Source organism: Martes martes (assembly GCF_963455335.1).
Source record: "Martes martes genome assembly, chromosome: 1".
NCBI classification, from domain to species: domain Eukaryota; kingdom Metazoa; phylum Chordata; class Mammalia; order Carnivora; family Mustelidae; genus Martes; species Martes martes.
In genome coordinates this window covers 57,834,922-57,851,540 of record NC_137888.1, presented here as the reverse complement: position 1 = coordinate 57,851,540, position 16,619 = coordinate 57,834,922, and the positions used below count along the sequence as shown (strand labels likewise).

At 43.5% G+C, this 16,619-nt stretch overlaps 1 protein-coding gene and 1 pseudogene across 2 annotated transcripts in view; one reads left to right on the top strand and one right to left on the bottom strand.

Annotated features, from left to right (window-relative positions):
* Positions 1 to 1,228: 1,228 nt before the first annotated feature.
* Positions 1,229 to 16,619, bottom strand: part of PLCXD2 (phosphatidylinositol specific phospholipase C X domain containing 2) — a gene marked incomplete at both ends in the record, with an annotated part of 48,734 nt that continues 33,343 nt past the window's right edge. Inside the window, 2 exons of the mRNA XM_080821286.1 lie at positions 1,229 to 1,388; positions 13,573 to 13,814. Of these exons, the coding sequence (XP_080677412.1) occupies positions 1,229 to 1,388; positions 13,573 to 13,814 (402 nt within the window). The remainder of the gene's footprint in view (positions 1,389 to 13,572; positions 13,815 to 16,619) is intronic.
* LOC308350531 (ATP-dependent RNA helicase DDX18-like) lies at positions 3,679 to 8,493 on the top strand (annotated as a pseudogene). The gene is made up of 2 exons: positions 3,679 to 3,729; positions 6,397 to 8,493. The product of its transcript is annotated as an ATP-dependent RNA helicase DDX18-like (transcript).

Here is a 16,619-nt window from a genome sequence, read left to right as displayed (position 1 = left end):
TCCCCTCTTGAGTGTCACAGCCCTCATGCAGTGGCGATTAGCAGGCTCAAGACAACCTGCAAGAAGTAGAGCTATCAAGACACAAACTGGAAATGTTCCAACACCGCGCATCTCTCACTTGATGACACACAAGTCATCCTGAATGTCCCCGAGGTAGTCTGGTTTTCAAGGAGTTACAGAACAGCTCCAAACCCGCTCGGAGCTTCCTCCTCAAATCCATTGCACTTCCCCACGCATCCTGCGCCTGTCTCCGCGGTGCCACGGTGGAGACGCCTTCCGTTAGCGTTAGTGTTAGCGTTAGCCTCACAGCGCAAACCTGGGTCCTTGGCAGATGGCAACGAAATGCAATTCCAAGATCCGGCTTGAAGATGCCGTTCCAAAGAGGGCTTTGCCAAAATGAGGCAGGAGTTTACCTGGCAGCCATTTTGGGAAAAGCTTGGAGGAGTAAATCAAAGAAATGCGCGTGCAGCACACATGCATGTCTGTCTCTTGTTGGGCCCCACACTGAAAGGACCTCCCACCATTGTTCCTTTCACTTTTGAGAAGGGGCCGAGAGAAACTGAAAGGAATCAATGTTTTACAACTGGGAAACACATTTTGATACCAAAGGCAATATGCACGGTTTATCCAAAGAATGAAGGTGCCCAGTTCCCAAGCAGAAGCTATGTAAGAACAGCTTGTGGCTGGAATGGCCTGGTGACAAAGAAGTCTTACTCTCCCAGGGAAGAAGTGGTGACATTCAGCATGCCAGAGAGAACTGGTGCTGGCCCTTTTCTCCCTCAAAGCCCCAGGTTGATGTTAGAGACACCCCACAGGGCCTTCACACCTGCCATGAGTCATTCTTTTGCCTAAGAGTGTCTTTCTGGTTCAGTCTTCTCAGCTCACACATAACATCCTGGAAGACAGCAGGAAACCGGGCCAACTCAGAGACACTCAAAGGAAGCCGGAGACCCCATTTCCACATTACATTCAACATCATGAACCATTGGGGAGACCCTAACTTCGATCATAGGAAACATGCTTCTTCCCTTGGACTTCAGTTTTTTAAAAAGTCTCATTTGGGAAAAATGCAACTGAAATCTCTGTAATTTTATCCAAATGGCCCTAGGAAGAGGGGAAAACGCCCTCCCCCTCCTCCTTCCCCATCACTGCCAGGGACCGTCCTAACAGGAAACCCTTCAGAACTCTGGCCTGGATCAACAAAGTCAACATTAAAATAAAAATCAAATCAGCATTTAGCCAGAGCTCTGTCCTCCTGGAGGAGGTCATTCAATTCAATGACAGTTGTGGCGAAGTCCACCAGGTCCACGAAGTCAGATGTGATGATGTTGACACCCGTGGCTCCCGGCTTCTGAGTTTTCACCCAGTCCAGGATGGCAGGAAGATTCCTAAATGGGAGACAGAACAAGAGAGTAGAGTTGAAAGGACTCTTCCAGAAATAGAAACAATGAATTTCCATTCATGTAACAAAAGTATGTCAATAAAAGCACGAGTCCCCTGCAGTTCATACACTGAAGCTTTAGAACTCATTCAGGGATGAATGCAGTTCCAACAGAGAACTGTATTCGCAGGGTTTCTGTGCTGGAAGAGGAGATTATCTGCCTTAAGCACCGAAGAGATAACTATGTCAGGAGGACCTTGAAAGACTAAGATCAAGATCCTAATTCTTGGTCGGTTCTCTAATTTTTTTTTAATCACGAAAATTTTCAAACATATTGCAACACTGAAAGAAATTTATAGTAAGGGCGTGCACCACTTAGCTTCTACCACTAACATTTTATAGTACGTGCCTGCCAGATAACTGTCCATCCACCCCGTCACTCTACCCTTCCATCAAGACATCTTATATTTTTGGCAAATTCCAACTGCAACGATCTATACACATGCCCCAAATACCCCCAGTACGCATATCATTAAAAAAGACTCAATATTTGTTTTTTCTTTTGACATAACTTGTATCCAATAAAATGGACAACTCTTCAGCATGCACTAGTTGAGTTGTGACAAATGTTTTTAGCCATTCTGACTGGTGTGAGGTGGTATCTCATTGTGGTTTTGATTTGTACTTCCCTGATGCCGAGTGATGTGGAGCATTTTTTCATGTATCTGTTGGCCATTTGGATGTCTTCTTTGCAGAAATGTCTGTTCATGTCCTCTGCCCATTTCTTGATTGGATTATTTGTTCTTTGGGTATTGAGTTTGCTAAGTTCTTTATAGATTTTGGACACTAGCCCTTTATCTGATATGCAGTTTGCAAATATCTTCTCTCATTCTGTCAGTTGTCTTTTGGTTTTGTTAACTGTTTCCTTTGCTGTGCAAAAGCTTTTGATCTTGACCAAGTCCCAATAGTTCATTTTTGCTCTTGCTTCCCTTGCCTTTGGCGATGTTTCTAGGAAGAAGTTGCTGCGGCTGAGGTCGAAGAGGTTGCTGCCTGTGTTCTCCTCAAGGATTTTGATGGATTCCTTTCTCACATTGAGGTCCTTCATCCATTTTGAGTCTATTTTCGTGTGTGGTATAAGGAAATGGTCCAGTTTCATTTTTCTGGATGTGGATGTCCAATTTTCCCAACACCATTTGTTGAAGAGGCTGTCTTCTTTTTTTTTTTTTTTTAAATGTGTGTCTTTTTAAGATTTTATTTGACAGAGATTACAAGTAGGCAGAGAGGCAGACAGAGAGAAAGGGGGAAGCAGGCTCCCCACCAAGCAGACAGCTCGATGCAGGGCTCGATCCCAGAACCCTGGGATCATGACCTGAGCTTAAGGCAGAGGCTTTAACCCACTGAGCCACCCAGGTGCCCTGAGGCTGTCTTCTTTTCACTGGACATTCTTTCCTGCTTTGGCAAAGATTGGTTGACTATAGAGTTGAGGGTCTATTTCTGGGCTCTCTATTCTGTTCCATTGATCTATGTGTCTGTTTTTGTACCAGTACCATGCTGTCTTGATGATGACAGCTTTGTACTAGAGCTTGAAGTCCGGAATTGTGATGCCACCAACTTTGGCTTTCTTTTTCAATATTCCTCTGGCTATTCAAGGTCTTTTTTGGTTCCATATAAATTTTAGGATTATTTGTTCCATTTCTTTGAAAAAAAAAAAGGATGGGATTTTGATAGGGATTGCATTAAATGTGTAGATTGCTTTAGGTAGCATAGACATTTTCACAATATTTGTTCTTCCAATCCAGAAGCATGGAACATTTTCCCATCTCTTTGTGTCTTCCTCAATTTCTTTCATGAGTACTTTATAGTTTTCTGAGTATAGATTCTTTGCCTCTTTGGCTAGGTTTTTTCCTAGGTATCTCACAGTTTTGGGTGCAATTGTAAATGGGATTGATTCCTTAATTTCTCTTTCTTCTGTCTTGTTGTTGGTGTAGAGAAATGCCACTGATTTCTGTGCATTGATTTTATATCCTGACACTTTACTGAATTCCTGTACAAGTTCTAGCAGATTTGGAGGGGAGTCTTTTGGGTTTTCCACATATAGTATCATATCATCTGCAAAGAGTGAGAGTTTGACTTCTTCTTTGCCGATTTGGATGCCTTTAATTTCTTTTTGTTGTCTGATTGCTGAGGCTAGGACTTCTAGTACTATGTTGAATAGCAGTGGTGATAATGGACATCCCTGCCATGTTCCTGACCTTAGTGGAAAAGCTTTCAGTTTTTCTTTCAGTTTTTCTCCTGATATGAATGATATTTGCCGTGGGTTTTTCATAGATGGCTTTGATAATATTGAGGTATGTGCGAGTTGTGACAGATGTATACATGTAAAGCACACCCATGTCGAGGTACAGAACATCACCAGCACACCAGAAAGTTCCTGCATGTTCCTTCCTCATCAATCCTGGCCCACATCCTCCCAGGGGCAACAATTATTCTAATTTATTTTTCTACCATTGATTAAATTTGCCTGTTCTAGAATTTCATGTAAGTTCAGGTGATATATCTTCTTTTGTGTGACGCTCTTTCACTCGGCATTATGGTTTTGGAATCCATCCACGTGGCTGCACCCATCAATAGCTTGTTCTTCATCTGAATCACTGCACTATCTCACTGCATGAATTACTGTAGTTTGTTTACCCATTTTCTCACTCGTGAGTAATGGGATGTTACTAATTTTTGGATATTATGGCTAAAACTCTTAAGGGCATTCTTATCTCAGTCTTTTTGTGAATATTTATTTTCATTTCTTTTGGATAAATACCAAGGACTGGAATTGCTTTATTACATGATAGGTTTACATTTAGTTTTTTAAAGAAACTTCCAGATCTCTTCCCAAAGAGGCTGTTCCATTAAATATTCCATTCAACAAAGTTGAATGGAATATTCAACTTTGCTTCAGAGCAAAATTGCTTCAGAGCAAAATTTGGCATGATTAGTCTGTTTAATTTTAGCCATTCTCACGGGTATGTAAAGATATCTAAGAGCGTTTTAATTTGCATTCTTCTAATAACTAATAAGCCTGAGTCGTTTGTAATGTTTGTAATGTTTGGCCATTTGTATGTCTACTTTGGGAAGTACCTACTCAATTCTTTCACCCATTCTTTTCTTTTTTTCTTTTTCTTTTAATTGTTAAGTTGTAAAAGTTATTTATATATTCCAGATACTAGTCTTTTCTCGGATATGCTTTTTGATATTTTATCCTTGCCTATAGCTTGTCTACTAATTTTCTTAATGGCCTATTTTGGCGAGCTCAATTCCTTAAATGTTTTTCTTTCTTAATTTCTGTGACCTATTTAGGAAACTTTTCCCAGTCCCAAGTCACAAAAATATTTTCCTGTTTTCTTCTATAAGCTTTGTGGCTTTCACTTTCCTGTTAAATCCCAAATCCATCTCAAGCTAATTTTTATACATGGTATGAAGTAGGGGTTGGGGTTCACTTCTCCCATATGGATATACAGTTATTTCAGAAGTGTGAGTGGTTTCTTAATGGACCAGTGCTAACTCAGTGGTCTCACAAATACAGTTGGTTGGTCACATTTTACAATTCAAGGATTTTCTATGTGATAGCCAGAATGTTTCATCCGAAGCAGCTCATAATTTAGTGACATCAACAAATGACAACAATTTAATGTGATACCTTCTGTATTAGCAGGAAATGTAAATACCATGGAAGGCAGAGAGGAGGGCACAGTGAAATGTACACCATAGTCTGGCATCTGAGGAGACTTTAAGGAAGACACAACTCATGGTTTATGTTTTGGTTAAGGAACTAGAGTTTTTTTTTTTTTTTTTTTTTTTAAGATTTCTTTTATTCATTTATGAGAGAGTAAGAGCGAGCAAGAGTGGCGGTGGAGAGGGAGGTTTAGAGGGAGAGGGAGAAATAGGCTCTCTGCTGAAAAGGGAACCTGATGTGGGGCTTGATCCCAGGACCCTAGGATCATGACCTGAGTCAAAGGCAGATGCTTAACCAACTGAGCCAACCAGCCATCCTGGGACTGGAGAATTTTCAGGAAGGATTTGCTCTAGGCCAAAATTAAAAACACTTTTATCTTAAGGGGCTCCTTTCTCTTCCTCTGGTGATGCTCTCCTTGGTTGTCATCTTCTCTTTCCAAGCTGCCCTCCCTTTAAGCATACATCCTGACCTCTCAGTCTCCTCCTAAATGACCCTGTCAAGACCTTGCTAGCATTTCTTTTTCTCTTCTCACGACGACAATGATCAGTCCTGGGTCACTTCCCTCACTCAGTGGACTCGAGAACTGGCCATGGGCTAGAAAATACATTTCATAAACCAATTTGCATTTTTATGTTAGTAGGTTAATTAGGATTTAATAAGCTGCCATCACAGGAGTAGGTCCATTTTTAACTGGGTCTCCTGAAGATTTAATCACCTCAATTAATCACCACCTTAACTTCTTCAATTTCTTCATGCCTCAGTCTCTCCCCCTGTAAAATGGGGATACTACTACTACTTATCTCATGTAGATTTGGTGGGAGGGGGATTAAATAAGGTAATACATGTGAAGTACTTAGAACTTTGCCTGGGATATAGTAAGAACTAGGTGAGTGTTTGGCATGAGAGGATAAATCATACATGGTAGAGTGTAGGGTGGAGATATTTTGCCAAGGGTGAGCTGCCACAGGTACAGTCTTCCTTTGGCGATAGAGACCTAGGATACACAGTGGCCCACAGGAAGGCCACTGTAGTCCTGAGCCTGACCCATTCAAGACTTCTTTTTCTTTTCTTTTCTTTTTTAAAGATTTATTTATATATTTTAGAGAGAAAGACGTGCGCACACAGACAGAGACTGGGGGGCAGAGAGAATCTCAGGCAGACTGCGAGCTCGCACAGAGTCCGACTCAGGGCTCTATCCCCTGACCCCGAGATCACAACCCTGAGATGACAACGTGAGTGGAAACCAAGTCAAGCCACTCACCCGACTTTGCCACCCGGGTGCCCCAAGAGGAAGGAACATCAAGCCGGTAGCCGAGCTGTGGCACCGCAGTGGAGATGCTTCACCAACAACCTGCCCCATCTACCCATGAGACTCCTGAGCAAGAAGATCGAGAAACGCAACCTCAGATTGCGCCAGCAGAACTTAAACTCCAGGGAGCCAAGGATGGGAGCTTATCATAAACGCAAAATGGAGATATGTCTGAAGAAACAAAACAGTGGGAGGTGGGAAGGTTAAAAAATCCCTGAAACGGTCTGGGGCGGGGGGGGGGGGGCTTGTCAGAAGCCCTGAATGGAGAGAGAACTAAAGAAACGGTGGAAACCGTACAAGTTAAAAAAAAAAAGAAGAAGAAGAAGAAGAAGAAAGAAATCTATCATAGTAATCAATGGAGAGGCACCAAACAGCTTCCCAATTCAGAACCAAAAAAGAAGAAGAAAAAGAGAAAAATGGTGGATGATGCCGGGCCTGATACCAAAAAAGTGAAAACTGAAGACAAAGGGGACTCTGAAGAAGGGACCCAAGCTCCTGAAGAGACAGAAAACAGGGTGGAGAAGCCGGATGATCAGGAAGAGGACAGCGAAGTGCCCAGCCTACCCCTAGGACTGACAGGAGCTTCTGAGGATACTTCCTTTGCTTCTCTTACCGATCCTGTCAATGAGAACACTCTGAGGGCAATAAAAGAAATGGGTTTTACAAACATGACTGAAATTCAGCATAGAAGTGTCGCACTTCTGGAAGGCAGGGACCCTCTAGTGGCCGCAAAAACAGGCAATGGCAAAACGCTGGCATTTCTCATCCCTGCCCTCGAACTCATTGTCAAGTTGAAGTTCATGCCTAGGAATGGAACTGGAGTTCTTATCCTCTCCCCTACTAGGGAACTGGCCATGCAGACTTTTCGGTGTTCTTAAGGAGCTAATGACACACCATGTTCACACCTACGGGTTGACAATGGGCGGCAGCAACAGATAGGTGGAAGCACAGGAATTCGGTAATGAGATCAACATCATCGTGGCCACCCCAGGCCGCCTCCTGGACCCCATGCAGAATACCCCACGATTTATGTCTAAAAATCTACAGTGTCTGGCTATTGACGAGGCTGATCGTATCTTGAAGATTGGGTTTGAAGAGGAATCAAAACAAATTATTAAACTTCTGCCAACACGCAGGCAAACCATGCTCTTTTCTGCCACACAAACTCGAAAAATTGAGGACCAGGCGAGGATTTCTTCGAAAAAGGAGCCATTGTATTGAATGTTGGTGTTGATGACGATGAAGCTAATGCAACAGTGGATGGTCTTGAGCAGGGCTATGTTGTTTGTCCCTCGGAAAAGAGCTTCCTCTCGCTCTTTACATTCCTCAAGAAGAACCGGAAGAAGAAACTGATGGTCTTCTCTTCATTCTGTAAGTCCATGAAATGCCACTGTGAGTTGCTGAACTACATCGATTTGCCCGGCCAGTCACGGAAGGCAGAAGCAAAATAAGCATAGAGCCGCATTCTTCCAGTTCTGCAGCGCAAATTCAGGGATATTGCTATGTACCGATGTGGCAGCGAGAGGGCTGGGTATTCCTGAAGTCAAATGGATTGTTCAGAATGACCCTCCAGATCACCCCAAGGAAGATAGTCATCGTGTAGGAAGAACAGCCAGAGGCCTCAACAGGAGAGGGCATGCCTTGCTCATTGTATGCCCTGAAGAATTGGGTTTCCTTCGTTACTTGAAGCAATGCAAGGTTCTATTAAGTGAATTTGAGTTTTCCTGGTCCAAAATTTCTGACATTCAGTGTCAGCTTGAAAAATTGATTGAAAAGAACTACTTCCTTCGTAAGTCAGCCCAGGAAGCCTATAAGTCCTACATTCGAGCATATGATTCCCATTCTCTGAAACAGATCTTCAATGTTAATAACTTAAATTTGTCTCAAGTTGCTCTGTCGTTTGGTTTCAAAGTGCCTTCTTTTGTTGATCTGAATGTGAACAGCAATGACGGCCAGCTTAAAAAGAGAGGAGGCGGCGGTGGGTTCGGCTACCAGAAAGCCAAGAAAGTGGAGAAGTCCAAAATCTTCAAACACATTAGCAGGAAGTCCTCCGGAGGCCGGCAGTTCTCCCACTGAAGACACACCCTCCTTTCGTCTTGAATAGCTTTGTCCTGAAATGGATTATTTTCCCCTTTGTCTAACAAAGGAATTGTAGCTTTGGGATTGGGACTGATGGAACAGGAGTATGAGTTGGTGTGGGTTGCAAGCTCTGGGCACTGATACTTCCAGGAGATACCGCTCTTATTTGGGGATGTAAAACAGAGTTCAGTTTTTCTAGGTTGTTCAAGAGCAAAGCAAGGGATCTTTTGGATGGTGTTGGACAACAGAGTATTTTAAATCTTTTGCCTCCAAATTTGTCATTGTTTTGGGGGGGTGGGGTATTTTTTTAAATTTAAAATCAAGTAATTAACATAAAATATATCATTGGTTTCAGAGATGGAGTTAGGTGATTCATCAGTCTTCTATACACCTAGTGCTCATTACATCACGTGCCCTCCTTAATGTCCATTACCCAGTTCAGTCTCCCTTAGAAGGCAGTGACCTGGTACACTGGGGGTGGTGATGCAGAAGATTATCTCAGGTTTTTTGTTTTTGTTTTTTGTTTTGGGTGTTTACTGGACCTTAACCATAGTTCTTGATCTCCCCTGAAAATGCTACTGTGTCTAGGAAGCATGTTACATTAAAGGTGGCGTTGGTTTTTATATATGCCAGATTTTAAAGCAGCGAGACTTTCCCATTTTTTTTTTAAGAGCAGAAAGTGCGGATTGTTTGTCACTGTTACTTAAATAAAGCACCCTTAGCAGTCCTAACGTTTGTTGGAAACAGTGGGAATCTGACATTTTTGAGCCTCTTCACACCACTATATGTGTAATAATGATAATAATAATAATAATAATAATAATATAAAATCCACAAGCCAGGGGCGCCTGGTTGATTCAGTCAGTACAGCACGTGACCCTTGATCTCAGGGTCATTAGTTCAAGCCCCACATTGGGTGTAGAGCTTACTTAAAAAAAAATAATAATAATAATAAAGAAAGAAAGAAAAGAAAAGAAAAAGGAAAAGAAAAACAAAACTAGTCCGTGTTTAGAGATGAAATGCTGGCGCCATCTTCTGGTCATCATGGGGAAATGAGCACTAAAGGCTTGGTAGCAACTCCAGGGGACTCCAACCAGAGCCAAACCACAGGAGATCCCCGGAGCCTGAGAAGCGCAATGTGGGAAAGGCATCCTCCTGTGGTCTCCGGTGACAAAGAGCTCCATGTCAGCTTTGGGTTGCAGGTATCAACCTTCCTCAAGGCAAGGATCAAATAACCGGGATTACGTACAAAGACAGGAAAATGTAGAACTCCCTGTGAGGAGAAGCCGCTTTGTTTTCTTAACTCCTGGCCTTTAGCGAGGAGAGATCGGGCAGAAGGCTCAACAGGCCTGTGAAGCACCAGGTGCCATGAGCAGAGCAGTTGGTTAGAAACTTCCCTTTGCCTTTGAAGCCCAGTGAGAAGAAAGCTGAGCCTCCGTGTTTCTGGGTTTCTTTCACATAGAGATGGCAGGCCTACTTTGTGCCAGTCACTGTCGTAGGCATTTTGATGCTCAGACTCTGCAGTTTCGTGAAGTAGTATTAACCCTCTAAGTGGCGGGAAAGAGACAGCTCAGAGAGCTCAGGAAATTTGTCCAAGGCCAGCCTGTTGTTAAGAGACTACACTGGTGTGCTAGGGCTGCCACAGAAAATGCCAGACTGGGTGGCTTCAACAACAAAAATGTATTTTCTCACAGTTCTGAGACTGGGAGTCTGAGATTCAGATGTTGGCAGGTTTGGGTTCTTCTGAGGTTTCTCTCCTTGGCTTGTAGATGGCCACCTTCTTGCTGTGTCCTCACATCACCTTTTTTCTGAACACACACACTCCTGGGGTCTCTTTTTATGTCCAAATTTCCTCCTTTTATAAGGACACCAGTCAGACTAGATTAGGACCCCCCAATGGCCTCATTTTAACTTAATCACCTCTTTAAAGACCCAATCTCCAGCAGTCACATCCTGAGATATTGGGGCCTAGGGCTTCAACATAGGAATTTCCAGGGAACATAATTCAGCCCATAACAGGAACCAGGTCAGGCTTCAATCTCAGGCTTCTGACTTCAGTCTGGGTCCCCTTCCATGACTCCATGGTGGCTCTGTCCTTGAGCTTTGGCAAATCTTGCTTTCATTTAGTTCCAGTGAGAGTGCAAGGTTTCTAAGAATCTAGGGAAAATCTACCATAAAATGGCTCTATTTTTCATGGCTTTGTTTGAGGGTGATGAATCAAAGCAAACAAGATCTTAGGTCCAAAGTTTCACTTAAGAGTTAGGTTGGGGCGTCTGGGTGGCTCAGTGGGTTAAAGCCTCTGCCTTCGGCTCAGGTCATGATCCCAGCATCCTGGGATCGAGCCCCGCATCGGACTCTCTGCTCAGCAGGGAGCCTGCTTCCTCCCTTCTCTCTCTGCCTGCCTCTCTGCCTACTTGTGATCTGTCTGTCAAATGGATGAATAAAATCTTAAAAAAAAAAAAAAAAAAAAAAAAAAAGAGTTAGGTTAACTTCCTGCTGGGGGGAAAAAAAAATCACTTCTACAATTGTAGGAAAATATACCTATGTGGTCTTTTTTTCCTCTTCGTTAAGCTGATAACCAGTGCTCAGGAGCCAGTCTGACAGCACCCCCTGTACCTCAGGACAGAGCTCTTGGGTGTTAGAAATGCTTCTCTCCTATGCTAGTTCAATTGCCCAGAGAAAACAAGAGCCACACATCCTGCTGGTGCTTGGGAATGAACTCTTGACTTTGTTTCTCCCTCCAGTGGAAGTGGAGACCTGGGAATGCCTGCTGCATCCCTGTAATATTCTTGAGACCAGCAGAGTGGAGAGGCGCAGGGATTTTTCCAGTCTTGAGACATCTGCTGGCCACCAGGGAAGGCTCTGCCATGCTAGGACTCCTTGGCTTTGGCCACATGCCGCCATATGATCACTAAGTGAAAGAGCCTGGTGCTTCCTCTGCAGCCAGATGAAAGTTCTAGGAAGTTACAGGACTGAAAAGCACGGTGACTTTGTGGGTTCACAGCTGTAACCAGGAAGAGCTGCCCAGATTCTGGGAACAGGAGGACAATTACAGAAAGGAGTAGAGTGTTGAAATGCGCTATATTCAAGCTGAGCGGGGAGTATGGAAAAGGGCAGCAGCACAACGGTCCGAAGTCCAGAGTCAGGCACATTATTGACTCTTACCAGCTATGTGGTCTGGGTCACTTAGCCTTACTGAGTCCCACCTGAAATGGGCACAGTAGGGACACCTCGGTGGCTCAGTCGTTAGTGTCTGCCTTCAGCTCAAGTCATGATCCCAGGGTCCTGCTCAGTGGGGAGCCTGCTTCTCCTTCTGCCTGCTGCTCCCCCTGCTTGTGCTCTCTCTCTGACAAATAAATAAAGAATCTTTTTTTAAAGGAGTGTTTGAAATGGGGACAGTAATGTGCTCTAGACCTGGAGGCTGCCTTAATTTAAGAATCAAATGAAATCATCTGCAGGAGGATAATTTATATTCTGAATACAGTATACAGATATAACTTGTCCTTATTTTTAAATACGTTCTGTCCCTTATCAGTACAACTCTCTGCACAGACTTTATTATGTTATTTTCAGATTGCTTTATAGAAATTTACATGTTTATTTTTCCTGAGTGACTCAAGGACAAAGACTGTATTGTTTCCCTTTCATCTTTAGCTCTAGCTTCTCCTAAATACTCAATCTTTTTTGTTGAATGAATGAATAATGTTAGTCTACAAATTTACCAAACGCACGAGGACAATGGTGTATTACATGAACATATAAAACAGGAAAGTCTGTCATTCTGGATCTTTCAGAGATACAGCACTGGTTTATGACATTCTCTTTTCCAAGTTCAGTATGAGTAATTCAGTCAGAACTTAGTGGAGCCACATAGTAAGGGTATCTGGTTTTGTTTACGGCCAAGATAAGCAGGAGTTTTCACCAGGAAACAAAAGTTCAGGTTCCTCTTGCTGTCTGACCTCTTGCCTGATGAACTCCTGCTATCTGGAGTGATGCTATCCAAACTCAGAACCAAACAGGCACAGACACGTTTTTGGAAGAATCTTTCACTACCTAAACGCTGGTGCTGTCCACCTGGAACTCAGGAACCAAAGTGGGTCCTGTAAATATCCTTGTTACCCAAACATACTCGCTTCCTCAGCTTGGATTGGGAGGATGCCCCATTCTCCAAATGTATTTATAACATTCCCTTTATCCAAATCCACAGGCGCACACACACATATATGTACAGATATAAAAGCCATGCTTTTTCTTGATGACACCTGTCATCTCTGCTGTCCGGGATAAGGATCATCTAATACAAAACATCTGGACCTTCTGCCTAATGGTGCAGTCAGAATCCGTTCTGCTCTGGGAAGGACCTGAAACGATGGAGCTGCAGGGACCATCCCGACGCTGCTTCTCAGGACTCACTGTCCCTACGGAAGGAACAAACCTTTGCAGGCCACCTCTGAATCCCTAGCACCTAGCACAGCCTCATTCTCCTTTAATGCTTTTTAAATGAGTGAGTACTTGGGCCAGCTGCGAAGGGTGGGGGACAAGTATGTGATGTGATCACACAGCAGAAATGAACACACTGCTGTTGGCTTAAAGTGCTTTGCCCTAGCACCAACGTTGAGAGAGTATTTATGGTCCACTAGATATTTTAACAAAGTATTTACAAACCCCTTGGCCACGTTTAATGCAAACCGCCCCCTATGCACAGCTTTTTCAAATATAAGTTTTTTAGTTTTTTGTTTTGTTATTATTCTAAAATCTTCAAACTATATGATTTTACTGCTCTTTATTCAGAAGGGAATCAAGACAAGTTTTATTAAAACAAAAAACAAAAAACAGGGGTGCCTGTTTGGCTCAGTTTGTTAAGCATCTGCCTTTCGCTCAGGTCATGATCCCAGGGTGCTCGGATCTAGCCACATGTTGGGCTCCCTGCTGAGCAGGGAGCCTGCTCTCCCTCTGTCTGCTGCTCCCCCTGCTTGTGTGAACACACTCTCTCTCTCTCTCTCTCTCTGTGACAAGTAAAAACCTTAAATAACAACAACAACAAACCTTACTCGTGGGGGAGAAGCAAGTTCTTACCTATGAACCAGAGTGTTCTTGAGGCCACCAACCAGGCCTCGGGCGATGGTCTTCACTCTGGGGGTGAGAATGGCTTGAGAGACGTGGAAGGAGCCTCGTGGGGCCCGCTCACTCAGAGTGGTCTCCAAGAAGAGGATGAGTTTGCGCACACTTGTGGTGTTCGCCCAGGGTGCTGGGATCTTCTTTCCGGGCCACAGGAAGGGGTATTGCTTATAGAAGGGACAGTGATAGAAAATAAGAACCTGAAACATTCAAAACAGAAAAAGGAGAACAATTCATGAATAAGCTGAATGTCAATTCCTTGGCTTTGCCCTGATTGTAGGAATAAAGGCAAACAAATATAAGCATGTAGAAATTCAAGATTTGTATGTGTGTGTGTGTGTATATATATATATATATATATATATTTAGAGAAACCAATAAGCAAAGATTTTAGCACTTCTGGATGTCTGAACTTGAAGATGCTTTGTTTTTGTCATGAACACCTCTGGAAGTATGATAAAATCCTGAACCCTTTCTCAGATCACATTTTAAATCAATGTATAAGATAAAATAGGATTACAAAGGAAATCAATGAGACCAAAATACAGCTATCAGTAGATTATCAATTTGTAATAAATTAGTGTACATGCTTCATAATAATACACTAAATAAAAGTACTTTGTTGTAAGTCTACTAAGTTCCATCATTTTGAGTTAATGATGAGTAAAAATGATATTTCAAATAACTGAAATGTGATACGGAAATACCTGTGATTTCTATGGGGACAAAATCACGGGTAGGGCCGATACTGTTGTGGCTGAGTGCCTGTGCTCATAATCAATGGGTGTATGAATTTTCAGTTAGAGGTGAGAAGGAATAAGTATGAAGATTTTCCCCATCCAAATCCACAGACTGCTTAAATCCTGCCCATGCCCCTCCCCTTGGGGCTCTGAGCCCCGGATGGAGGGCCCTGTGGCCAGTGCTGTCTGCAAGGGAGGACTCCTATGCTCATGAAATTGACGCTCCCAGGGTTGATACCAACACCTTGCACTAATCTGGGACTACCCTGAGCTTCAATCAGGGGAGCCGACTGAGGACATAACCCTTCCCAGGAGGGGGTGGGAAGGCGGTATTCCAGGAAAGACAGACTTCTAGGAGGCGATGGGTCTTCAGTGGGACACATCAGGGCCGGTGGTGATTTTGAAAATAATTAGCAAGCCAGATCCACAGCATTCATTAGTTTCTGGGAGGCAGCTGAGGGACGGGGAGTTGCTACTTTCATTGTCCCAATTCAGAGCTCTGCTGTTTAGGTTTCTAGAAGTCGTCTATTTTTCCCTGCTCCCAAGCACCAGTAATCTCTTCCTGGAGGAATGTCCAGAATGTTTACACTCCTTGGACTGCCATCGTCAGATAGCTGGCCCCAGAGCATAATCCCCCAGGCACCTGAGAAGCAGGGCTCTGAATGCGTATCCGGTTTCCAGTGTGTTGAGCTCATGACCAAGGTGACTAACTGCTCCTGTGGACCCAGAGCGAGGGTGCGTCAGGCTGGGTGCACGCAACAGGCTAATAGTTGTTGTTTTTAATGGTGTTGAGTAACGTCTGACTGACTGCTAATGATGCCTGTGGTAAACACGTGTGTTAATGAGGTTAATCGCAGGCTCGTGGTAAGCAGATTGTCGGGGAGATTGGGAGGATTCCTGCTGCTGGTATAATTGGCTAGCTGGGAGGCTGGGGTCTCCTGCCTCCGAAAGGGAGGTAAGCTGTCCTGTGACATGGATGGTGGCAGTGAGATCCTTCCCTGCTGGGCCATTTTCAGAGCTGCCCGGCCCCTGAGCAGTGTTACCACTGTTCTCTCTACCCTCCCTTAGAAAAGGTGCAAATAGGACAAGCTGTACAAAAGGGGCTCTAGGCCTTTCCTCGAGCGCCCGAGCAATCTGACCGCAGGGTTAGAGGGAGGATTTCTGTTTACACGAGGACCTCAGCCCAGCAAACCAACTGTTACTCCGAGGGATTCTAGGGGCAGTGACTCCTGCCCTAGGGCCTGTGTTTTGCATCTGCCTACCTGCCTTGCTCGGCTACCTTTTTCTCTGAAATACTCTCCCCTCCAGCTCAGCAACTATGTTCAGTTCTTCTCCGGAGACTCAGATTTGAAATCTACTTTCTTTAGAAAATTATTCCTTGACTGACTTCCTCTTATTCTGATGGGTCCTTTCCTGGAGGCTCCTGGACTAGAGATCTATGCTAGGTACTATTTTTCAACTGATTGCTCACAAACCCCTTTCTTTATATGGTACATCTGAGGTAGTTTTACCTTGCAACTGTGTATTGGTTTTTTTATGAGTGTTATGGACTCTTACCTTTTCTTTAAAATTCAAAATATTGCCAAACCATAGATTAAGTCTTCTAATTCATTGTACCTCAAAACCCACAGCCATGATGTACACCTATTAGTGAGCTGTGATGTCATTGTTATGTGTAGTAAATGAAATTTGACTGAATGGTAGTACACTTCTTGCTGTGAAACTGTAGTGATAAAATAATCAGGGGGTTCCCATGCAAGGCAGATTTTTACATAATGAAGATTTAAAGTTTAACCACCAGTAGGGCCTTGCCTCCAGCAGGGGGTAGATCGTTGATGGCTGTGAGGTCTCCGTTTAGCTTTTAAGAAGAGACATGGCAAAGAAAACTTGGGGAAAGCAAGAAGAGCAGGGAGATCCTAGAATTCAAATGGATGACACTCTCCCTTTTTCTGACAGGTCATCACAGAGTCTTTCCTTCATAATTTTTGGAGTAGCTGTAGTTGGAAGACACAGATTAGTCCATACTTAAAAGCAAGGATGGCTCATCACTCTGCTGCTAGAAATTCGCTGTCCCCACTCATCATTATTCCTGAAGACACCTGTTACTCCTGCAGACTTCCAAACAATTTGGTGTGCAATATGGCAGTCCATCCAGGACACTATCTGTGCATAAAATTATAAGACTATATTTATAACAGATATCTGATTGACAAACTTAGCTATACTGAGATTTAACCTTACCTGAGTCCCACATTCAAAAGCCTT